Here is a 25078-nt window from a genome sequence, read left to right on the forward strand (position 1 = left end):
CATTTTCAGTTAAGCCATAACATTAAAACTGTGACCTTACGACCAAATGGCAGAAAACTGTGCTGCCTTATGCTAACACTAAAGGATACCAGCTTTCTGACAATTGATAAGGTACCATTTAAAGATGCAAATGAAATGCGGATGTATTTGGACGCAGTCCTTCAAGACAGGGTTCATACTGGTAAGTGCAATTGTTGTAAATCATGTTATAACGTTATGGAGAGGTGTTGTGTTTTCTTTTTCCCATCTTACTATGGTTTAACTATATCAAACAACAGCTAAGCCCCAAGCATCTGTTCACTCACGCTTCCCAGTGGGGTTGGGAAGACAAAGAGAAAAGTGAAAAATGAGGAAACTTGTGGGTAGAGACAAATTCAGTTTAGTGAGTAAAGCAAGAGCTGTACATGCAAGCAGAGCAAATGAGGAATTCATTTACCACTCCCTGTGGGCAGGCAGGTGTTCAGCCATCTCCAAGCAAGCAGGACTCCACCACATGTAAGAGTGACTTGAGAAGACAAACACCATCACCGTGCTTCCCTTACTTCTTCCCCAGCGTTACACACTGAGCATGATGCTGCATGGTTTGGGATATCCCTGTGGTCAGTTGGGGTCAGCTGTCCTGTCTGTGTCCCCTCCTGGCTTTCTGTGCACCTCCTGCTTTCTCAGGGATGATGTGAGCAGCAGAAAAGGCCTTGACACTTTGTAAGCAGAGCTCAGCAATAACTATAACATCTCTGTTATCAGCAATATTTCCAGCACAAATCCAAAACGTAGCCCCAGCGTCGCTACTGAGAAGAAAATTAATTCTGCTCTAGCCAAAACCAGCATACATCTTCAGCACATTTTGTCTTCCTTGTGTTCCTGACTTTCTTTGCACTTCTGTAAATGCTTCTTTCTGGCCTCAAGCCCCAGTTTTTGTTTTATACCTTTCTCATGGTGAACAATAATCACAGATTAACATGCAGGATTTGTTTACATTGTGTGTTGGTATTTGAAAGATTGTCTGTTAATTGCCCGTGCACAGTCTCTTCATTTTTTATTTTACTTGCTTTATTTTATTCTTTTTAAGGATAGGAAGTTTGCTGCTAAGTGGCTAAATGACCAGTGTGAGGGATATCCATGAACATGTGCTTATTCAGTCTGTGCATTCAGAGTATTGTAGTCTGTTGGCAAGAAATCTAGCATGCCCTTTCCAAAATCAACTCCAGCTAAACATTTTGCAAATAAAAATCCCAGTCAGTTAAATGAAAATCAGATCAAATATTGTGTACTTTTTCTGTCAGCTGGGAAACCCTCACAAGGATCTGGCAGCTTTGGAGGTGTGCTGGGCAGCAGAGCCCCACAGAAGGAAGCTAACAGGCAATTCTCTTACATAGAGAACCAGGTTTGTTAAATTGTTAAAATTTTTCCTTTCTAATTTTATTCTATTCCTCTCTTCCTCTCATTCTCTTACTGCATGTTGTAATAGCACTTGTAAATAGTTTACATCCAAAGTGTTTGTAGTCTAGAGAGCTTGGAATAGATTTGTGTGGAGTGGTTGGCAATGCTGTATCTTGTTTACAAGGAGACATCTTCTGTATGAGTAGGAAAGGTCAGTGTCTGGCTATGGAAGTCAGACTATGTTCTTCCCATATGAGCTTTTAGGCAGAGAAGAAGTGGAAATAGAAGGAAAGTACACGGCAAAGACTTCTCGCATAGTTCTGAATCTCTGTTTTATGCTGAACACCTTACATGTGTGACCATGTATTAGCATAGGTCTTAATGAGTTTAGCAGACTTCAGCCAAATGTATACATTGAAAAGCAGCTGATCCAGGTGTGTATCAGAATAAAGTTACTGAATTTGTGGCATTCTGCTCACATTTTTTTGTAAATTTCACAGATTTTTCCCCAGAAATGTTTTCCTTCAAAATATTTTTGTTCTTCTTTTTCTCCCCAGATTTCATGGTGTATCTACTGGCTTTAATTTACCATGTTATCTCTGTGAATATACTTGTATTACTGCCCTGAGGTAGACTATTTCTGACATTGTCCCAAAACAAATTCTACATGTTACCTAAAGGCAATCTCACTAAAAACTCGAGGCTGTGTATACAGTGGTGAGATTAGACATGTTCAGTTTTCAAGTCTAAAATTGACCAACATTCCTTAGTCAACCAATTATTACCTCTTTCCATTGCATCACATGTAGGGCTTGTTTGGCCCAAGGCAGTCAGGGCACTGTTTTAGTTATGTGGGTTTTGGTACAGCTTTTTAATATTTTTAATTGTAATACCACCCAGGATTAATCTGAGGATAGTTAGGAATCACGCCTTGGGGTTTTTAATGTCAAAACTTGTAAAGGAGATTTTAAAAACTTCAGTTCTACTGACTTAGCATTGGAAAAGGAGAGGGGAAATTGGTTACTGCAGTAGAGTTTCATGTTTATGACTTGTGTGACTGGGTCGAAATTTTACCTATGTTTTTAGTGTTTAAACTCTCTGAATCTGTTACAAGTAGCATCTCTCCACTTCTGGATGCTACACTGTAGTAAATAAAAAGTGCTGGAAATCATATATTAGACTAAAGATGGTTCTGTTTTTTCACTCTTGTGCTTTCTCCCTGGCCCCCTCCACTTGGGCTTTGCAGACTCCTCCCAAAAGAGTGGCTGTGGAGAGTAAGGAGGAGAATACATTTCGCAAGGTTCTGGGTACCCCAACGAGAGGCTCTATTAAAAATTCTGCTGGAGCTGGAACACCGAGCAACAGGGTGAACATTTCAGCATCTCCTGCATCATCAGTCCCTCACAGGACAGGCTTGTTGGAGAATCGGTAGGAAGGTTTTCTTCTTACTGTGATACTGTTAAAATTCAGCTGTTGATAGAGCTACAGGTGGAACTCAGTACACTGAGACATGAGAAGGGGATATAATTCTTCCTCTAGTTTTACTGTTGCTTTTAACAGATTTAATACATGCTTTTATAGTCTCTGACTGGTATTGGCACTAGAGCTTTAAGTACAGCTTAAGAGTTGGGCAGACCCAAATGCTTCTCTCTATGCTATAAAAGTGGAGATTGCAGAAAATAGGTCCAAAATGCATGGAAAGCATGGAGGAGTTCTGCTCACTTGAAAGAGGGTCATTTACTAACCTTTCAGAAAGAATGACTACAAATTTTTGTGTCATCAGTGAAAAGAGGAAAAGAGCACAACCCCCTGGTTCAGAAATGAGTGAAGATTATCCCAAAGAGAATGATTCTTCAACGTAAGTAACAGTTGTTTCTGATTTAAAATTCCTTGTTCATTTGTAAAGGTGTATTTTTCTGAAAAGAATGCTCTCAGCCACATGGACCAGGCCAGTAAGTTTTGAGAATACATTGGGTGTTTGAAATGAGGTATGTGTTCAGGGTTAGTAAGGGAAATACAAACTACTCCAGCAGCTGATTTGCATGAACTGGCACATGCAAATTTTGTGTCACCAACTTTTTGTCAATTAAGTCACTCAGAATTGCATGTGGACTATATGAGCTTTGACCCTTTTCAAAACAAAACTGATAAAGGGGAATTGCTATTTGAAGAAACTCCATGTGTTTGAAGTCAAATTTAATTGTAAGAGGGCTTGTTGAAATGAATTGATTACTTATATGTGAGTGAAGTTCTGCTGTTTGTGGTAGGAGGGAAATGCTTTAAAACAAGTTGTAAATATTGAACAGGAATATCCTGTATCTTCCATAACTGCACTGCCTTCCACTCTTCTCTCTGTAGGAATAATAAAGCCTTGAGTGATCCAGCATGGAAATACTTGAATAGTAGCAGAGAGAAACAGCTGAACCTGAAGCAGGCTGAGGAGAATAGGACATCAGGTAAAAAAATGAATGTAAAGCCAAATGCTGCCTAGCCCTGACCAGTGCAATTTTACCCCTTTGGTACTAGTTCAGCAGGTTGCTGCAGAGATGTTTTTTCCTAATCTGCTATGCCATTAACTTTGTTGCTTCCTTCAGAGCTGTACATGAGATGCAAATAACCTGCCTTCATTTTCAAAGTCTGTCCTGCTCTAGTGTGGCCTTGACCTTTATTCTTCAGGGCTGATGCCAGCCCATGAGCCAGCTTACTTGAAAATTCCAACAAGCAGCTTCAAAATGTTCCAAGCTGCTCTTTCCCTTGGGAGGGGATTTCTGTAAACTCCTTTTTGCTTGCTTTCTTATTTATTTTTAAAATTTACCTTTGCCCTTAATGCCTATGAGAACTGTAGACTGGGTTTGGTGGTTAAAATGTGTAGTGTTTGATTCCTTATCTCTTCCCCAGAACTTACAGGGTGAGCTTACTGGGGCCAGGACTTTTGTCCTGTTTGTACCAAAGTTCTGTTGGATACTGCTGTGGGACAGAGCTTTACAGACAATACAGAAATGTTGACAATATGTAGATAAGTTAGTAAGCACTACTGTTCTCCAGTTTTATGAATAAATATTTAGCTTCTTTCCTTGTAAAGAGGAATGCATTCAAGATCTTGTTTTTATGGGGGAATGTTGGTGGATGCATTCTTTTTTTAGTTCATCTCTGATGCCACAAATGTGTTGCTGGAACAGCCAGTAAGGGGAATGTTTACCTCTGAATGGAAATCCGGTTTTGTCTTCAGAGTCAAAATTAGAGTCTGTGTATCCCTGCAGGTCCTGGTAACTGTATTGCAAACTTCTTTCATATATCTGCATTTCTGAAAGTGACATGGCTCAAACGACTTCAAGGTGGAAAAGAAGCAAATGGTTATTCATTATTCAAACTAAATTACACTGTGATTCACTGTAATAGGTGGCTTTTTGACTCTTGAACATTTTTTTGATGTGGCACCATCTGAGGCATTAGAGTCTCAGGCTCTGTCACAATCATATCATAGCAATGAAACAATCTTATTTTGCCCCAAGTATGTAGTAATTTACTGTGGAATTGGGAGTGGGAAGAGAAGCTGTTTGCACTTCTGCATATTTACCTTGAATTTTGAGAGCACTGCATTAGAAATCAGTTTTCTGTACATGTGTCTTGTCTCTCTGAGCAAGAGGTAGAGATTTATTAACTTTCATGTAGTTAAGATAATGACTTTTTAATATTTCATATTGCACTTTGAGTTTGATGGAGACTGAATTGAATACTTCAAACTCCATCATGCCTTTACTTACATGTAATTAATATTCACATTAGTACTTCTAAGCATATGTAATTGTAGTCTCTCAATCAATTCTAGAAACCAATATTTGAGGATTTTTAAACCTTTTCGGTAAACGCTTTCAGACAAGTTGTTTATTGTAAAAATAGCATGTAACCTGGAACAAAATGTCCTGTCTTTCCTTCTCTTTGAAAGGTGTTTTACCACTGCAGTCATCATCTTTTTATGGTAGTCGATCCTCTTCAAAAGACTACTCCACTGGCAGTTCCACCCTGGACAGGTAGGGTTGATTCACTACAATGAACTGTAAATAGCAGTTATTTCACAGGAATTCAGCTCTTCAGTTTCCTGTGTGTTGATCACACGGTGCTTAGATGCATAACATGGTGGGTTTTGTTGAGTTTTTTTCCCTGTAGGAGCACAGTCCAGTTCTTCAGTGTGTTTTCAACTACCCTGCTTACATCTACAAACTCTAGTTACTGCTTGCAATAGAAAGAATTTATAAAATCACTCAAGTCTGTTATAGTTGTTGTGAATGACTCTAGATGGTTCAAATTCTGTATAAACTCTGGAAGTTAAGTCTGAGACCTTGCTTCATTTTTCCTGAGTAGAGAAATGACATGCAATTCTATATTTTAATAGCAGTATTTTAGCAAATACTAAGTCCTGCTGAGCTTGGGATTCTTCTTTATCAGGTGCTGTGCAGTCAGACTCATGCTCTCTGCCCTAGATAGATGAGATGCAGGATCAAGGGAGAAAAGAAACATTGTCCATGTTAAAGTGTTAGGAGTTGAGGTCCATAGTGATTAGGTTACAAGGGCAAGAGACTGAAGATGAAGACTCTGGCCCAGATGTGAATTTTAAGCATATCTTGGTGATCTCATGCTATGTTATCATTCTTCCTCTCTTCATACAGTGTGGAGAATTAGTAAATGTTTGTATGACCAAAGACTTGGTTATACTGCATGCACTCCCGTGGATATAAGGAAATTTAACCAAGCTAAGAATGTAACACTTCTGGAAAGAAGTGTTCTCTGTCACACCTCTTTTTCACTGTGGTGCATTTCAGTGATCTTGTTTGGCTTTACCAGTCCTTGACTTCTGTAGTGCTGATTCCAGTGTCATGGACTAGAGCTCTTTAAGACAGAGCTTTACAAATCTTGCCCTTCTTATGCTTTTATGTTTCTAGGTCTAGTGTATCCAGCCAGACCTCTTCAGCCAAAAGAAGCCTGGGATTCCTTTCTCAGCCTGCCCCTCTTTCTGTTAAAAAAATGAGATCTAATCAGGATTACACAGGATGGAACAAACCCCGAGTGCCCCTTTCCACCCATCCTCAACAACAGTTGCAAGGGTAAATTTAATTTTCTTTATCTAGCATGCATACTTTGATCATCAGAACATGCACATTCTTGTTGTAGTTATTTAATTTAAAAAATAACCCTGAAATTAATGAACAGCGAGGCAGGAAACACTTTTCTTAGTTTGGAGGATATGTATTCTTGAATTCACATCATGGGAGTTTCAGAGATATAATAATTTCAGGTAATTCATGTTCCTTTAATGATGATTCTATATATATATATGTGTGTGCACTTTTAAAAGTTTGATTGCAGAAACTCACGGGTGCTTTCCTGATAAATTCTGCCTCCCATGAATTTTCAGTTTAGGCTGAAGGGCTGTGGAACAGCTCCAGTAAGAAACTCTGTGGGGAGTGGCTGGGGTGAATATCCTATGTGTTAGTAGTGCTGTCCTTACAGACAAAATATTCAAAATTTTTTTTCAGGTTTTCAAACTTGGGAAACACCTGCTATATGAATGCCATTCTACAGTCCTTGTTTTCAATTCAGTCTTTTGCTAATGATTTGCTCAAACAGGGTATCCCATGGAAAAAAATTCCACTCAATGCACTTATCAGGTAAAATTCACTTTCTGTGAAAGCTGTTTTCTCCTCCATTACTGAGAAACTGGTGTGGTAATACTGAAGCATCTTTGTAGAGGGTCATTTCCCTGTGTAGATAATAAAAGAAATCCTAGAGCTCTCTGTATTTTGGAGCTTTACTTTTGAAACAGGAAATCAGCTCTTGAAACTTATATTACTGAGTTACGGGCATTCTTTTATTGTATTTCTAGTGGCAGAGTGAAATGCTTCAGAAGAAAATGTAAGAAATTGCAAAATAAGTTAGATGCAGTAAAATTTCTCCTAAGAACTTTGCCAGACAGAGTTTAAGCTGATCACTAACTTCACCTGATATGTGGGGCCTTATGCCTTTTGTTTAGTAGCTGTGGAAAGTGTTTAAGTTTTGCATACTTAATCTTTCTCTGAATTCAGCAATTTGGGATTTTTATTATATTTTCTCTTGGACACCTCATTTCTTTTCTGTCACTAAACAAGATTCAGGATTATCAGAACCATTTGTGTTTCTGTTTAATCATTTTTTCCTATCTTTTGAGGTAATTTGCCTATTATTGGTGTGTCATCTTGAACTCTTTCTACACTACTTAGGATCAGAGGTGATTCCCTGTGCCTCTTGAAATGTCCTTTCTCTAATTTTTGTAGAAAGGCCTCTGAAGGTTGTGCTGCATATACCTAATGGGCAGTGTGTGATCCTGTACAAGTCAGAGTTGATACTTAAAGCTTCTACTTTATCTTCTCTTGGTTTGGCCATATCATCTGACCTGGTGACTGTTTTGTCTGGTTGGGCAGTGGTTGCTTATCCCCTGTGCTGTGGTTTCCTAAAATTCTTCACTGAGCAGCCCTCCAACCCCAGAGGGCTAGGACAGCACACACTCTTCTTGGAGTTTGGCAGAGTAGCAGAAACTTGTCAATATGCAGTAAACAGATCAGATTCTTGGGGTAATTGAGTATTAGTTGTTGGGTTTGGGATGCAAGGGGATTATACAGGTTTTCCCTGTCTTTGGAATGAGGGGGGTTTGTGTCATGGGATGTGACATCTTTCTATCACCTTATGTATGAAGCATGACCGAAACTTGTGCTTGGAATATATTTGGTGTGTACGTCCTGTGAAATTGTAAAGCAGTTGTAAAAGATAACTAAATCACACTAGCTGAGAGGCACAGGTAAAGTTAATTTCAGAAGTTTTGTATCAAAGCTAACAGAAGGACTAGCTTGAACCAAGGAACTCCTCATGGCTCTTTTTTCTACAGCTTTTTTCTCTGTTATAATGTTTTTACTGCTGAAAGAAGTAAGGCTTGAAAATGAGTGGAAGTTAAAAAATAAAACATAAATAGAAAACAATTCTGACCATTCAAGTTGAATTTAGTGATTTTGTATTGCTTATTTTGATACTGTGTGATATCATGTCTCCTATCAGTACAAATGTTTTCAAAAAAGCATTATGGGTTTTTTTCTCATTGTAAAAGAGCAGAAATAAGTTTTTAGAGCTTTATAAGGCTTTTCTCTTTACCTTAAAAGATTGTGGTTTGGGGTTTTTTTTGTTCATTTGAGTGCTGTTTGATGATGGCCTCAAATGAGAGCTTGAAATACTTGAAATGGAAAAGATTAATTATATGTGGGATATTTTCATACAGAATCCCTGAACCACTAATCACAGGAGAGAAGCTTTTAGGAACTCTTAAAACAAGGTATCATGAGTTCTATTATGTTTCTCTAAAGTCCTGGAAAACCAATCAGTGTTGAATTGCCTTGACTTCTGCAGACGTTTTGCCCATCTGCTTGCTAAAAAGGATGTCTGCAGCCCTGAGGTTAAGAAAGAGCTGCTCAAGAAGGTGAAAAGTGCCATTTCAGCTACTGCAGAGAGATTTTCTGGGTACATGCAGAATGTGAGTATCATTGTCTGGAAACAGTTATGTGCAGTTTTTTTCAGTGTTTGGGCTACATTGAATACCTGTCAGGCTTCAGCTGTATGTGACAGTGACTTTTGGTTGAATGGCAGTGATTGTTAGAGCAGAACTGCCTCAGTATTACTGAATGCAGAGAACTAAATGTAATTTCCCCAGCCTATGTGTGTTTGAGAAAAATACCGAAGTTATACAAAGCCATTTCATTGCATTTGCCTCATTTCTAGGATGCACATGAGTTCTTGAGCCAGTGTCTGGATCAGCTGAAGGAGGACATGGAAAAGTTAAACAAAACTTGGAAGAGTGAACCAGTCCCTAATGAGGATAACTCACCAGGACGTGCTTCTGATGACCTCTCAGCCACCAAAGTTTATACATGTCCTGTTATCAGTAACTTAGAGTTTGAGGTTCAGCATTCTATCATTTGCAAAATGTAAGTGTGCTTGACAGCTTTCTTTACACTTATCTTAAAAGACTAGGAAGTGTTCCCATCTCATGTGACTTCATCTGCAGGTTGTAACCAGAATTAAGAGCTATGTTTTATCCAAAGCTAGATATTTAGAAAAATACTCTTTTGTCCTGTAAACCTCACACCACACTGCCTTCTCCAAACAGTTTCATACCACCTAGTTCTTCGTTGCGTCTCCAGTGGAAAGTCTTTGTGCTTTGCTCTTTGTGTACCAATTGCATGGGAATGGAAAGAGAAGGAGATTTCAGCCAAGTAATGTTTCCTCTTAAAAAAAAAAAAGGAAAAAGGGGAAGCTATGTTTTTAATTTGATCTTTCTGAGGGCTTCCAGGGAATGGCATTTTCTTCTGTCTCTCTACATTCTTGCAGAAAAAGATGTAAATCAGTATGTTTGGGCATTAATTGTGTATGACCTGTGCAGCAGATTTCCCTATGGGAATGTTTCATTCCCCAGAGTTTTCATGAATACAGATATTTGGAAATAATAGTTTGAGAATACTTAATACTTAATTAGTTCCACAGAACAGTAATAATTATGTGCATCCAGGTAATAATTATGGAAGAAAAATTACTGTAGTACGGGGTTTTTTTTCTAAGAAAAATGAAATATGAGAAAAATTAAGGGGTTTTGTTGTTTTTGGTTTTTTTAGATGGACTCTACTCTTTTCTTTATAAGAACAGTTTAAAAGTATTTCTAGCACTTCTCTTCTGCTAGACTGGGCTGGGCATACTTCTTTTCTCCTAAGAATACTGAATGAAGATGTGTTCAGCTATAGCAGTCACTTTGATTTCCTGTATACCTGATCATTTCCTTCTACAAAGCAATCTGTGCATTTTTGTTCTGACCCTTGTACAAATGTTTCAACTTCTAAAGCATCAAAAAGAAATTGCAAGATCCAACTTGGTCCTGAGCATCAAACAGTTCCATTTTGATGAGTGAAAACAGGATGATCAAGAAGTATATGTTAACTGGAAAGTCACTTTACCCTAAAACATGCAAGCATTCATTAATTTCAAGTTTATTTTTCATCAGACTTGCACAGACATGTTTCTTTTTCAGGTGTGGTGAAACAGTCACTAAACGAGAACAGTTTAATGACCTCTCCATTGACCTTCCTCGAAGGAAGAAGTTCCTTCCTTCCCGATCCATCCAGGATTCCCTCGACCTCTTTTTTCGGGTATGGACTTTCAGGTTGTTTTTTATTTTGGAGTGTGTGTAGGGTTATGTACCATATGGAAATTCTGATTGTATAGCTGATTATTAGTTTATGTGACAGTGATTTGCAGGCATGTGAGATAACATTGCACTTTTTTGAGGTTTGTCCATTAACAGCATGTGGAAGTTTTTATTGTAAAATGCTGTGCAGAAATTAACAGGTAAACTTCCCAATTTTGTGCTGAAAGACTTGAGATGTAAACAAATACAGAGGAGAGAAGGGAGGCTGTCAGATTGGGATAATCACTCAGGAATTGCTACCTCTCCTGGGCTAGGATGCTTCAACAGCTTGTGTACAAGCCTTAATTAGCATGGAGGAAAAAGGTCATGCAGGTACAATAATCTAAAAAAAAATAAATAGCTGTAATATGTGGATGCTTACTTTGTAAGTTTCTTCTCTGTATGGATAGTGCTTTCAACAGAGAGAATGATTGACATGCTTTTTCTTCTAAAAGCTTGTGGAGGTCTTACAATTTAAAAAAATTCCTAAATTTGTAATGGTTTAATATGGTTTCACTTAAGGCTGTAGGAATGTTTGATGGGCAAGTTATGTAATTTGAGGAAGTGGATGCTTCCCCTTTTGATGTTTGTTCAGAACTGTATTCTCATGTGGGATACACTTGGTAAGTTTAGATGAGGACAGCTTTCGAGGAACAAAGCAAAGGTTTTGAACAAGAGGGAGAAAATTTCATGGCACCATCCTCCACCATAGGTTATTAGAAAAAAAAAAAAAACCAAACAAATCCTGTGTATGGGAGAGAAAACTGTTAACCTCACAAGAGGTTTAGCTCCCTTTGGAGCTAATTTGTGTCATTATAGTGGCTAATTCACTGGTCTTCTCACAAGCAGACTTGCAAGAAGAATTCCACCTGTATTAGCGGATATGATGTCAAATGTTAAGGTTTGATGCCTGTCCTCTTATTAAATGCCCTCTTGCTAGGTCAAGTTGAAGGTGATTATAATTTTAAGTGGTTACTGTTTTGAAGTGTTTGTGTGACAGATGCAATGTATTTTTGTTTGAGATCTGTTTGATTTCTCTTTTGTTTCACAAGTCATTTCTCTGCTCCCTTAAACAGGCAGAGGAGATTGAGTATTCCTGTGAGAAGTGCAATGGAAAGTCTGCTATTGTCACACACAAGTTCAACAGGCTTCCCAGGTAAATGTTGACACCTGTTCCTGTCCTTCCTGGAACATATCTTACAAAAGTGCAAGCAAATATCCCTTAAAGAGTAAACCTGGGAAAATGATCAGGACAGCATGTACAGTGGTCAGTATGTGAGAGAGGTACACCTGTAGCCAGTCTTCATGCTGTTCTTCAGTTCCACTCTAGAGAAGCCCTTGGAAACCCTCAGCAGTGCTTGCTTTTTCCTCCCCGTTGCTACACAAGGAGAACTGAATTTTCCCCTTCCTGTTTTCTTGGGGTTTCTGAGATGTGGATGAAGCAAATACAGTAAATATATTTTCAGATTTTAATATTACGCAAATTGAGTGATGAACAGAGGCATAATTACCTGTGACTTGCACATAAGAGATGGTCAGCATTTGCCTGCCACTCCAAAGTAATAATCTGGTTTGTGGTGGTTAATAATTTGGTCAGGTGAATGCCTTTGGAAAAAAGGCTTACTTGGATTTTGAATAGGTTTTCTCTGACTTCTGCCTTGAGATTAACATTTGTCCTTCTCTCATCTCCCTCAGGGTCCTGATTCTTCATCTGAAACGATATAGTTTCAATGTAGCATTGTCTCTCAATCATAAAGTGGGGCAGCAGGTGGTTATTCCAAGATACTTAACGCTGCTTTCCCACTGCACGGAAAGCACCAGGCTGCCCCTGACGCTGGGATGGAGCGTCCATTCTGCCATGTAAGTGTACAGCTTTGGTCCCTGCTGTGTTAATCACGTATGCCACAAGGTAGGCACTTGTCAGATAGCTTCCAGAGGATGTCTGTACAAGGAAACATTACAATTATGCAGCTTCAGATGTGTGCTGCTGGTCTGTAATGCTGCTGTCATTAGAACATGTCTGGAAAGGAAGCATGACAGAAGGAGTAGGAAGAGATGGTTGGGCATTATCTAGGGAATATTTGCTAAGATAATCTTCACTGTCCTTGAAAATAGCTTTATGTTCTTTTTAAGAACACTTCTCTTAGTAATTTTTAAAATGTCGGCCTCTCAGTCCAAAGTAATCTAGATTACCTTTCCCTTCAGAGCACTCTAACTCTGCTTAGAAGACAAAACATCCTACCTTTTTCTGCTAATTTCCACTTGCACCTTCTGTGCTGTCATTCATTTTTCATTGTCTTTCCTGTGCCACTGTAGTACCTGAGCATTTTGCATGTTGAAAAGATTCTCTCCTTTTCCCTGTGAATGTTATTTCTGTACAGCTGCCTGACCTGTGGCACAGAGATTAAATGTGCCAGTTGTCACAGGAGGTGTGTGACAGAATAAGGAACAAGAAACCCTTAGGTCTCTTGTGGCCTCTGCCGAGTGACATAGCCAGGGCATCCACGGTGAGCTAGGACACATCTGGTGCATACGTTCAGCACTGTGGCAGGTGTTGTGCCAAATGTTCAGTGGTGTTTTGAGATGTGAGTGGATGTTTCCCATGAATTTGTTTTAACAGTAGAAATCTCAAGCACAAATAGTTTATGCTAACCAGAGCAGCAGTACTTGAAAAGAGGTTGGAAATAGCTTTCTAATGTTTGGGGGGGATTTTTCAGTCATGGAAACCATTGTGATTGACCAAGGGAGTGGAAGGGGAATTAGGCTGGAGAGAAGCAGCCCTGGTTTAGGGGGAAGATGAGAAAAGATTTCTGTAGTGGCTACCATCTGTTTGATAGATGTGTAGTGATAGTGATGGACTTTGAGGAGCCCATGAAAAGATTAAATGGAGCAGGAAGTTGGTTCAGAGGAATCTAGGTAAGGCAGGAGAAATTAAGATGTGGGATATGCCAGAAAACCGGCTGATCCAGACAGAAGGAGGAGACTGTGGTTTGGGAGCAGGAACTCAAGTGTTGGTGGGAATAAAATATAAAGGAATGAGTTGTCTTGGGAGCTGAGAGCCTTTAATTTATGAGCTGGTCCCTAAGGGTGCATCACCAAGAAGTGAATCAAGTTTAAAGGATTAATGGTTTTGAACAACTGTTGTTTATTTATAGTGTGATGAAGTTATTACTGTAAATCTAAGCAATTAGCAACTACATAATGGTATTCTGCTTGTTCTTTTGGTCATGGATTTGCATGCATAGCAGACAAGTAAACACTTATTTTTTAAAGACTGTAACTACTGCGATAAATATTTTGCTCTTTTAATAGTTCCCGTCCATTGAAAGCCTCCCAAATGGTGAATTCCTGTGCTATAAGCACTTCCACACCTTGTAGGTGAGTTATAGCCCTGAAATGTCCATGTCTAATGGCCTGCGGTTTTGTGGCATAGTTTCTAAGGCATTTTTAGATTTTCTAGTTCTTTTCTGGTTTTTATGTTGTAAATTCTTTCAGCTACTGTCTTTTTTTGTGTCTGAGTTTTATTGGTGCTACATGGTAGCGGAAATTAACATCAATGGTGTAATTTGCCTAATTTAAGAAGCAAAATGGTTTCTACTTCTACAATCTAGCTCTTTGTTCTGACTCTATGGAGCCAGAATGGGTGCTTTGGGAACAGGTGGTTGATTCCTTAAGTTTATTTGCAAAGATGAGGCAGCCAATTTTTGATACTGTGAAAAATGTGATATCACAGTGGAGGGTTGTGCATTGAGGGATGCTTAAAGGGCAAATTTACTAATAAAACAGAAATGGTAACTTCCCCAGACTCCTTTGTTTTCTGTTCTAAAGAAGCAAGAATTTATCTTAACAGAAGAGCAAGCAGGAAAAATGAAAAATTGGTGTGTTTTTGTACTTTTTGTATCTGGTTAATGTTGTGAGAAGTCCTATGTCCAACTTAAAAAGCTCAAGTCAAATGATTTATGCCAAATCCTATGTGTTAACGAGGCCTTGTCTCAAATGAGTTGTCTGGGATTGCGAGGTGATAAAGTGCAGAATCCTTGGCCTTAAAAGCAAGAGCCATAACACTCAGTTACTTTTAATGTTGTGAGTTATTATTGCAGGGTTCAAGTAGGTATGTCAGTTAACCAAATAAAATACAGCTTTTCTGAAAACCTTGACTGCCATATTAATAAATTGTCATTGTCAGTTGTTGCAGTTTGTTCCCCAGTTGAACAGTGTGAAAGCACTGCTTCAACAGTTACTTTGAGGCGTGTTTGTAGGATGCTACAATGCTGTGAAGTTTTACAGCCATGTTTTTAATTTACAGAAAATACACTTTTAAGTCAAAGAGCTCTGCAGCACTCTTTGTAGATTCTGACAGCGATGATGAGCCACTGAAGCGGTCTGTTGCCCATAGCCAAAGGTTGTGTAACATACAGAGTAGAGAACAGCAACAGCTGCAAGAAGAGCCAGAAAAGGTAAGGGAAAAATCCACAAACTTTCATGTACTAGGTCCTGTATGTGCTCATGTCAGCTGTATGCTTTTTTTAGCATAAACTGAGTGAAATTTATGTCAGATGAGCTTTTTTCCTTCCTAATTAGCACTGCAATGCCGGAAGGGAGTGCTTTGCTAATTGACCTCTCTCTACAGTTGTCTTGGGTTCCCACTGGGAACAGAAGTAATTGCATTGCAATTGAACTTGAGTTTTCAGGTTATGTATACCAGCTGCTTAGCAGTTTGGTCAGTCCTTTGGGTAACTTCCACTAATAATGTTCCCAGGCTGAAGTATAATGTGCTGTCAATAATAAAAGTACGCACTAAAGCCCTTGATTAAATTAGATTCAGTACAAGTTGGGCTAAGCAAAATATTCACTTGAGAGAATTTCATGCACATCCAATCTGTGTTGTCTTTCAAGTGTGGCTTTTAGAATCTGAAGCTGACAGTCTTTGTAGGCGGACACGTAGAAGTGTGAAGAGACCAAGTTCATCGGTGTAATGGCACAGTTAATTTCAAATTGCCTTTGAGCTTTTCCTTGTGACTAGTGTTAATGCTGCCAAGATACCTTTTTTGCCTCCGTCAGGGCAGTGTATTAGCAGGCAGATGAGTTGTGTGGGAAGAAGTGATGACCCAGAAGGGAACAGAAGCAGCTTAGAAGATTAACTTGCAGTACTACTTTCTTCTGTTAAGAGTGCTGCAGGCCTAGTGCTTAGGACAAGTTTCCTGCATCTCTGCTTCTATAAAGCTTTTACTTGACTAAAGTTTTTGACAATGCTTGTAGGGTTATTTCAATCAGGCAGAGACTTGTGGCCTTGATTATGGTATGAAGGGACCGGTGTAAATCTGGATGAATAGCAGTATGTAACAAGAGGCAGATATCTACAGTTTCTGATCTGATAGAAAAATCAAACCAAGGGAGGATCCTGACCCAGTATTTAATAAATTACACATACTGAGTATTCAATTTTTAGGGGATCCAGAGCTGGGAAGACCTGCCAGTTTGATGAAGCTCAGAACTACAGATAAGAATGATCTTGACAAATATGAGAAGCTGCATAAAAACAGAAGAGGTGGTTTAGTAGAAACAAGCTAAAGATGCTAATCTTACCAGGATTAATCGACTATATATGTGGGATGGGAACAGCTGGGAAAGCAGTGGGCCTTCAGAAGGGGCATGAAAGGTGACAGTCAACCACAAGGTCAGGCAGGTTGAAAGTAGAACTATCTAGACAGAACCATAGCCTACTTACACATTGTGTGAAGTAACCCTCCTTTTTTCCTCAGAATTGAGCTTTTCCTCAGAGTAGCTGGAGTTCTGTATTCATCTTTGGGCTCTGGACTGAAAAGAGTTATAGATTAACTGGAGAGGGGCCAGAGGAGAGGAACATGAATGGTCAGAGGTCTAGAAAGGAAGATTTTGAGAGAAAGAGCAGGCAAGTGGTCTTCAGTTTGGTCTTTAGTTTAAAGAAAAACATAAGCAGGGCTTGTGTCTTCAAGGAAGGGGAAGAAGTTAACAGAAACACCTGAGCTGTTTTCTGTGCCTGTGGGGGATAGAGCCAAAAGTTGCAGTAGACCAAATTGCAGACAGTAATATTTAAATATTAGGAAACACTTCTGATGTCACGATATGTAGGGATGGGATGGATTACTGTGGGAGAACACAGATAACCCTTTGCTGAAGGGTTTGAGACTGGGTAAGAATAGTGCTGTGTGTGTGATCAGCCTGCTGAAGGGTTTGAGACTGCTGTCCACACAGCACATCTATGCCTGGCTGCAGCTGGGGGAAGGAAACAAGCTTGTCTTTGAAGTCCCTCTTACGTACAGAAAAGGTACTTCAAACTGTCCTAACTGATTCTTCCTGGAGTTTTGTTTGTGAGGAAGAGCAGGTAGTTTCTACTGCACAAGCCCTGTAAGTGCAGAAATTGTGGGAATAAAGTGTACTGATTTGAATAACAAATTAATTACAGGCTTTACAGCCTGTTGTGGGAAAGAGACATTGATGGTGATGATTCCACATAAATTATTTTATTCTGTGGCCATGCATATTGGCTACTTCTCAGCCACAGGCCTGACCAACCATATGTTACCATTAACCAGGTTCTCTGACTTTCTCAGTGTTGTCCTGGGATACCTGGTCTTGGTTTTTGGAAGTGGCAGTAGTGTTGCTGCACCATTTTTCTTGGTATGACTCTCAAAACAACTGTAGATGGGGTTGCATTAAGGGCTTGATGGTCACTTTGTCTGGCCAGTACATCCCTTACCAGGCACTCCATGTAAAATGTCCCTGCCATGTGGGAGAACAGCTGGAATAACATCTGTATATGGCACTGGGTGGTGGGGGCAAATAGCACTTATCCAGCTAAACAGGGCAGAACTGCAATTCCTGTGATCTCCGCTTCTGCAGATGAAGTAGTATTTGAAGGACTTCTTAAAAATGCTTACTTAAAGCAGCCTGTCTTAGAGCCTAAGCTATTTAAATCTATGCAAATAATGTCTAGTAGAAAAGTTGTATTCAAATAATGCACAGATGATGCCAAGTCTTTGAAGTCCAGCCACTGAATTAGTGGTAGTTGTTGGCAGAGAGCCTGGAACTAGGGTTTGCTGAAGAGCTAAACCAGTTTTGATGTTGGTAGCCTACAGGTGCAGAGAGAGAAATCAGAAAGCTTAAAAAGCAGGTACTCTGCTTTACTTATTCAGTGCATAAATAGCTGTGAGGAGAGAGGTTTAAATTTGTCACTTCTAATTCTTGGAGGGTAACATGTCTAGAACAAGCAGTTTAGTTGGCTAATTGATTTGCTAATCTTGTTTGATAAGACAGTTTTAATACAAAAATCTTGCTGTATTTGAGTAAAAAACAGCAGTAAAAATGTAATTTTGTTCATTTTAACAAAGTTCTGAGATCCATCCTAATGCAGTTTGGAATAAGACCTGGATAAGTACATTTTAATAGAAACTATCTTACCCCATTTTTAACGTAATATAGGAAAAGAAATTCTAAGCATATGGTAAATAGTGCAATTGTGTAAACATGCATACATGGAGGTTAACCTGCTGATTAGCAGTTAATATCAAAATGATTGAAATTACTCTATTATTTGCAAATCATGGTTGTGTAGGAGTTGATGAGCATCAGCTTTAGGAAAATGAACTACAAAAAGGAGAATTGAGATTAAGGTGTTTTTTCTTTCTTCCAATTGAAAATCATTATGTTCCCCTTGGGAAAGAGTAATTCCCCCTTTCCCTGTTTAACTGTTTTCTTACTTGGTTTGCAAGTCCTGCCCTCCTTCCTCTACTCACATCAAGATTTCATATGGCAAATCTGCAGCACAAAATCTAATTTTAATTGCTCTTCATAGCAGCTCAGTTTCTATTCTTCCATCCCTGTATTTGAGTTCAGCTACTCTCATGTTGCTGCTTCATCCTTTGTTAACAAACTTGCAATTTCCCTGCTTGTATCTCAGCATTGACTTGGCAGAGGCTTGAGAATTCATGAGAACCTAAAGGGGAAACATATTTTGAAGGAAAGGAAGGAGAAGGGAAGAGTTATTTTGTATATGTTAATCCACAAGGCCTGTAAAAACTGGTTGTAGTGTATATTTAAATATTTTTCCGTGGAGTAAGTGTAGCTACAATGGCTGTCTCTCCATTGAGTCTCATGTAACTGTGTTGAATGTTGACAGTGCCAAGCTCCCACTCCCTGGGGTTAATAAAAATAAATCTCCATGGAAATGTAAAACTGATGTTATATACCTGTTTATTCGAACACTTAATCATAACTCCATTCATCTCTAGGGTTCAAAGAGAAGTAAAATGGAGGGTGATAAACCCGAGCTGGGTAATGCTGGTTTTGACGGGATGAGTGAAGATGAGCTGCTAGCAGCTGTCTTAGAGATTAGCAAAAGGGAAGCTTCCCTTTCTCTGAGCCATGATGAAGATAAGCCCACAAGCAGCCCAGACACTGGTTTTGGAGATGATGAAATTCAAGAGTTGCCAGAAAGCCTGGATTCTATGGAGATGGAGAAACCCAAAACAGTATTAGACTCAGGTAAGGCCAAGTAACCATCTTACTGGACTCTGGTGGGCTGGAGCAGGTTACTGATAACATCAGGTTGGTAATGGCTGGTGGGAGGAACTGGGTGCAAGTGCACTGCTGAAACTGCCTGACTTGCTCAGAATTTTAGGGACTTGTATCATTTCCCTGTGTATAAAGCATTTAATTCATCAAACTGTGAAAATGTATTTTCTTGTAAGTCCGTCACGTCCATGATTCAAAGTTAATTTCCATTTTTTTTCCTCTCTTGATTAACACATGCTTCCACAGGTTCCTGTGCCAGACAATTCAATTTCCTAATATTTGGCCATGTCTAGAACTGACTCTTCCATAAGCAGAAAGTATTTTCATTTCTGTAGCTGTTGTAGCCTGGGCAGCATAGTAGCAGTGTTCACATGGCATAAGGCTAGAATGCTTTCATAAATGCAGCTCTTTTGTCACTAGTTACTAACAAATTTAACTATATCTCTATTTTTTTTCTAAAGCTTTTTATGTTAGAGTAGACTTGTAAGCTTAAGAGACTCAAGTGAATTATGGCCTCTGACAGAGAGACATGGTTAAGTACAAGGAGGAGCCTGTGTGATCAGTGTGGGGAAGCTGAGTCTTCCTTTAGCCAGCTGAAGGAAATACAAGTGGTTTATCATTTATCATGTGCTACATGCTTGCAGTCAGGTTTGTAATTGCACTAGCATGGAAGAATAGACCAACAATTTGCTGGTGTCCTCTAAGAGCCAGGAGCTAATTAATAACAGAATACCCTACTGTTACCAAAAATGACACTTGCTTCAGTGGGCAGCTCTTGACAGCCTTGATGGTGGAAGGTGCTGTGTAAGAATAGTGCTGTGTGTGTGATCAGCCTGCTTTGTGCTCTCCTTTTAATACAGTAATGTTGCTTATGGTGTTATGATAGAATGTGGCCACACAAACAAATTTCTGTCCAGGTTTTCTTCAGAAAGTACAATGTAATTATTTGAAGGCACTTTTGTGATTCTTAAGCAAAAAGTATGTGTTTAATATAAGTTCCATATTTCTTCTTATACTGGAAGTTTTCAGAGGTCATGTAATAAATTCTGGGGTTTTTTGCATCTCAGAGGGATTATGACTGATGGATTATGGTTCTGGTGCTGTTGGTCTTGTGTTTAAGGGTTAACAGATACTGAGACTGCCTTGTACTATCTGTGTTAATAACTAATCAGCAAATGTTGAAGTCTGCACAGGACAGAACTGTGAAGTTTCACATGGTGCTGCCTCATAGCTGTTGGAACAGCCCTGACACTTTCATAGTTGCAAGCAAGAACCTAAGTGTTCTGCAACTGCAGGAGTGTATGGAGCAGTTGAATGAATGTCCCTTTCTACCATAGTGTTTACTTCAAAGGTGAACTAGGAAGTTAAAATCTTCATGCACCTTTAAAGCTGTACGTAGAGTTCACAAGATTGAGGCTCTTAGCTGAAGCAAAAGGTAGCACATTTAAACAGTGCTTGAGATTTGTGCTTTTTTTCATCTTGCATTTGGTTAGGCTTTTATTGTGGCTTCCTCTGTAGTACTCTGAGGTATAATGTGCAATGCAAATTTTTATAATCCATGGTTTCTTATAGAGAAATTCAGGTGTCAGCTTCATGGCTGCAGAAACCTAGTGGTGTGTGTTCTGTAGTTAAACTTGCTGTTTCTGAGTGAACATAAAAGGCTAAGAAGAGAGCAGGTTCGGGGATTAATCAAATGGTTCACTATGCACCAGTTAAAATGAGTATAAGACTGTGCTTTGGAGCTTTTTGCATTTGACTCTTGTGTGGGTGTTTTATGGTGCTTGAGCTCCCTGTCAATAGATGTCACTATGCTGCAAGGATTGTGGTGATTTAAAGAGGGCTTAGCTGGTAACAAACAGAAGACCCAGAAAAGTATAAACTGTACTTTGTGATTCCTCAGGTCCTGCCAGTTTCACTGAGATAACTAAAGATTTTGATGAGAATAAGGAAAACAAAACTCCAGAAGGCTCCCAAGGGGAGGTTGACTGGCTGCAGCAGTACGATATGGAGAGAGAGAGGGAAGAACAAGAACTTCAGCAGGCACTGGCTCAAAGCCTTCAAGAGCAAGTAAGAAATAGTTTGCTTCCTTAAGTTGTCTTCCCCAACACTGGAAACCTGAAAGCTAATGGAAAAGCTTGCATTCAGGCGGTAACTGCAAAGGAATTATTCTGCTTTTTTTGAATTAACCAGATGGGAAAAGGTTTGGGTTTCTTCTAGTTTCCATGTCAGTAAAGTGATGGCACTGGATACGTCTGGGCACATTTTGTATGTGCTTTGAAAACTGTGCATCACATCACAGACCCACAGATTTCTGAGCTCCCCATGCACGAAGTGTGCACTGGTTTGTCACATTATAGTAAAAATGTTGATAACCTCAAATATACTCTTCCTCTCTGACATCAAGGTCCCAGCCCACCTTTAGCTTCTCCAGCAGTCGTTTCTTGCACTGTGTGTCCTGTCAAGACTCAGTTTAAGAGGCGGGTTTCAAAGCCAAGGCTAAGAATGGCCATGGCAGGTCAGGCTAAAGATATGTCTGTCCTAGGTGTGTTTCTAGTGCTAGCAAGTAGGGGATGCTTACTGAAGAATACAGGAATGGGATTTATGTGACCCTTCTCTGTTAGAAAAGTGGAAAAAGGATCCCAAATAATTTAGTTGAAAACAAGTCCTTTAAAATTAGGCTTGGAAAGAATGGGGTTCTTGAGCTGTGTGCTATCTGTATTCCACTTGAATTGCAAGACCTGTAGCTGATTTCTACAAGTTTAACCAAGCAGCAGAGAATAAAGCAAGCACTTAGCCAGGTCTTCCTTTAAATAGGTGCCCTTGCCTGCTCTCTATTAATACCAAAGCTCTCATGGTTTTCCTTATGAGATCTGATGTTTCCATGGCTCTTGGATTTTTTTCTATCCCATTACTCATTATGAGGTGCTGGTTGGTATGTTCCATGCCAGATGTAGCTTTGATTCGTCAATGCTGGGTAGTTTAACAAAGATTCCCAAATCCTTTGGAAATAGTGAGATAAAAGGCCTCATGCTAATAATGTAAAACTGCCCTTTGAGTGTGTTTCTGCTACAGTTCTGAAGCAAAAATCTGCTATTCTAATGATTTGGGCATGGAAATGCAGTAGCTGTGGTTATCTTGATTTGAAATACATAGTTGGGGTGCTGCATTCAGGTGTCCTGAAAGCACTCAAACCCTACATTAAGAAGCCAGCTCATTAAATATTATTGACTGGCTTGCTGTAGCTCTGGGCTCTCAAGAGTGGTGGGAGGAATTAGGGGCATGATATTATCCAAACATGAGAAGTATTTGTTGACTTGAGGTTTCTTGGCTACTTGGTCATGGTAATATTTTTAATACCTGGTTCTTTGGTGCTGTCTTTTTGCATTCTGCCTTTGTGGATTACACCTGTTACATAGAACCACTGGCTCCACTTTGAAATGGCTTAAAAATAACAAAACCTGTCAGGATTTAATGACCGTGCCCTCAGCTGGCTTTGGTCAGAAGTAGACTAAATTTTGCCCAAGTGTGAGGAGCTTTGTGTGTGACAGCTTTCCTGAGCACAGGGTTTCAAATTAATTCAGATGCTTTTCAAATTAATGATCCAGGGAAAGCATTCGGTGTTACTGGAGACTTGCTCTGCTGCATACCAAACTTCAGGAGCTTTGACAAGCCTTAATGAAGATTTGTCCCAGGTTCTGTTGCACGGGAACATTGGACTCTCGGTGGCTGCAAACATTCCTTCTCACAGAACCTTTAATTTACAATGTCAAGTTTGTTGTAGAAACCAGAGCAGCACAGTTTCAATGGAAAAAGAGCACCACAAGAATTTTAAACAGTGAAATGTCTCAATGAGCTAAGTTTTGTTCTCTCCCCATTAGGAGGCACGAGAACAGAAAGAGGATGATGACCTCAAACGAGCCACGGAATTAAGTCTACAAGGTGAAACTTATTTAAGTTCTTCCAATATGTCACTTTTGAGAGAAAATTGATATGTGTGTGTGAGTGCAGCTCCTGACTGTCAGTAAGACAGCTGGGTTTCATGTTCTTTTGGTGTGCCTTTTGTTGTGTTTGGCACTCAAGGTCAGTTTTTCTTACTCTTGGTTGTGAAAGCAAATGCCAGGAAAAGCTCAAGCTGAAAAACTACTTGCTTCAGTGTCTTTTTAGTTAGCTTTAGAGAGATACAGAAAGAGATGTATAATATATTATAAGCAACATGTATAATATATATTAATGCATAATACTAATTTAGAGAAAGCACAGAGGATCTTGAAACTTTGCATTCCCAGCAAAGCCAGCATGCTAATGGCCCTAGTCAGAACATAAAGATTATTTGTTACTTGCATTGGTATTTTAGGGCTAATTAATGAATGCCCTAGCCTTCCCTGGAAAAATGAATTAGTGCTGTTTCTATCAGATATGGAATGGGAGGGGAACAGACCTCACTGCTGGTATAGCTGTTGGGGGTGAAGAAAGACACCCAAAACATACTGTCTCCTCCAAACCCAGACAGTGCTGTAGGCCTCCTCAGGCACTGTTTAACATTTGTGCGAGGCTGGCATGCAAGTGATTTCATACAATCTGGCAGAGCAAAGCATAACTGACAGAAAATTCCTGCTCCAAAGAGGGAGAGGGAGGGATAATAAAGTATTGTGCTCAGATACTTGTAGTTGCTCAGGGCCTTTTAAAGGCCCTCGGTTGTTACTGGATGAACCTGTGTCAGCTCCTGAAGAGAAGTAAGTTGAATGCTGCTTAGGCACCCCTCACCCTGAGCTCTGGCAGACTAAGTGACCAGTCCTTTGCAGGTTTTCCTTGATTCATGTCCAGAAAGAATTCAAGGCTAGAGATCTTTCATCCTTTTGATTTGCAGTTGCTTGGCTTAAACACGAGCATTTCCTTGCTACTGTCTCGTTTGTAAGGCATGAGGAAGCAGTTGTTCAAGGAGAGGAACATAATCCTGAGTGCAGAGCTGGTCACATTTCTCTTGTGAGAGATCCCAGTGATGCCATAAGCAAAGAACCAGTAGTCATCCTGGCCCTGTTGGTGAAGTGGCCTTTAGCAATTCCTGTGGCAGGTGCTTCATGCACAGACCTACCAAAGTGGCTGTTTCCAGGCTGTCGTCTACCCTACAGCCCAAATAAGCGTGGAAGGCAGCAGTAAAGAATTCCCAGTCAAGTAAGGGAGTCATCTAGAAACTTCCCAAGAAGACTATACTAATCCAGTGACTGATGATTTAACAGGACAAACAGTGTGAGAATCTCTTTGGCAAAACAACTCCATCACAGCTGCCGTGATAGTCTCTTGAAAACCGACAAGAAACATTCCTGAGCAGTGTCCTGTTAGTCTCAACTTCTCATGCACCCAGGACTGCATAGCTTTAATTTAAGTGGTGAAAGGATAGCTATGTCTCCTAATGAGAACTGTACAAAATCTTAAATTAGTTGTGTAGCTGCAGAGCTCCGGGGAGTTTGGAACAGCATGTACAGGGAGCAGTGGTGCCTTCCGGCTCTTTACAGAAAGCTGCGTGCATTTTGCTCAGCCAAGCAAACTGGAAGTTCCTGTGGTGAGCAGCCTTCTTACCATTGAAAACAATGAAAAGATGCCTGCTGCCAGCAGTAGCGTTTTGATGCCAGTTTTAATTCAAAAATGCACTTTGTTAATGCGACTTATAGTTAAAACTGTAATCCATAGCTTGTCGTTGCAGGAACTTGCAGTTCGCTAACCAGACTGGCTGTCCTTCTTTTCTGTGTCTGTCCTGTCTGCACCCCACTGGTGCTCCAGAGCCGATTGGGTGTTAACTGCTCTTGTATCACCCAGCTGTCATTGCCACAGTGCCCTTTTGGAAAAGTGTGAGGGATGTGGTGCTAAAATTAATTCCACAGTACTTAACTGTTG

At 39.7% G+C, this 25078-nt stretch overlaps 1 protein-coding gene across 2 annotated transcripts in view; it reads left to right on the plus strand.

Moving 5' to 3' along the window:
• Nucleotides 1-25078, plus strand: part of USP37 (ubiquitin specific peptidase 37) — a 34960-nt gene that overhangs the window by 3975 nt on the left and 5907 nt on the right. For both annotated transcript variants that reach the window (XM_063400756.1, XM_063400757.1), the window contains exons 3-20: nucleotides 10-181; nucleotides 1284-1384; nucleotides 2627-2808; nucleotides 3164-3238; nucleotides 3739-3836; nucleotides 5327-5411; nucleotides 6321-6482; nucleotides 6915-7046; nucleotides 8809-8932; nucleotides 9178-9383; nucleotides 10478-10595; nucleotides 11710-11789; nucleotides 12329-12493; nucleotides 13946-14011; nucleotides 14940-15090; nucleotides 18904-19156; nucleotides 21087-21253; nucleotides 23065-23125. In XM_063400756.1, the coding sequence (XP_063256826.1) occupies nucleotides 10-181; nucleotides 1284-1384; nucleotides 2627-2808; nucleotides 3164-3238; nucleotides 3739-3836; nucleotides 5327-5411; nucleotides 6321-6482; nucleotides 6915-7046; nucleotides 8809-8932; nucleotides 9178-9383; nucleotides 10478-10595; nucleotides 11710-11789; nucleotides 12329-12493; nucleotides 13946-14011; nucleotides 14940-15090; nucleotides 18904-19156; nucleotides 21087-21253; nucleotides 23065-23125 (2398 nt within the window). The remainder of the gene's footprint in view (nucleotides 1-9; nucleotides 182-1283; nucleotides 1385-2626; nucleotides 2809-3163; nucleotides 3239-3738; nucleotides 3837-5326; nucleotides 5412-6320; nucleotides 6483-6914; nucleotides 7047-8808; nucleotides 8933-9177; nucleotides 9384-10477; nucleotides 10596-11709; nucleotides 11790-12328; nucleotides 12494-13945; nucleotides 14012-14939; nucleotides 15091-18903; nucleotides 19157-21086; nucleotides 21254-23064; nucleotides 23126-25078) is intronic.

Source organism: Prinia subflava, chromosome 6 (assembly GCF_021018805.1).
Source record: "Prinia subflava isolate CZ2003 ecotype Zambia chromosome 6, Cam_Psub_1.2, whole genome shotgun sequence".
NCBI lineage: Eukaryota > Metazoa > Chordata > Aves > Passeriformes > Cisticolidae > Prinia > Prinia subflava.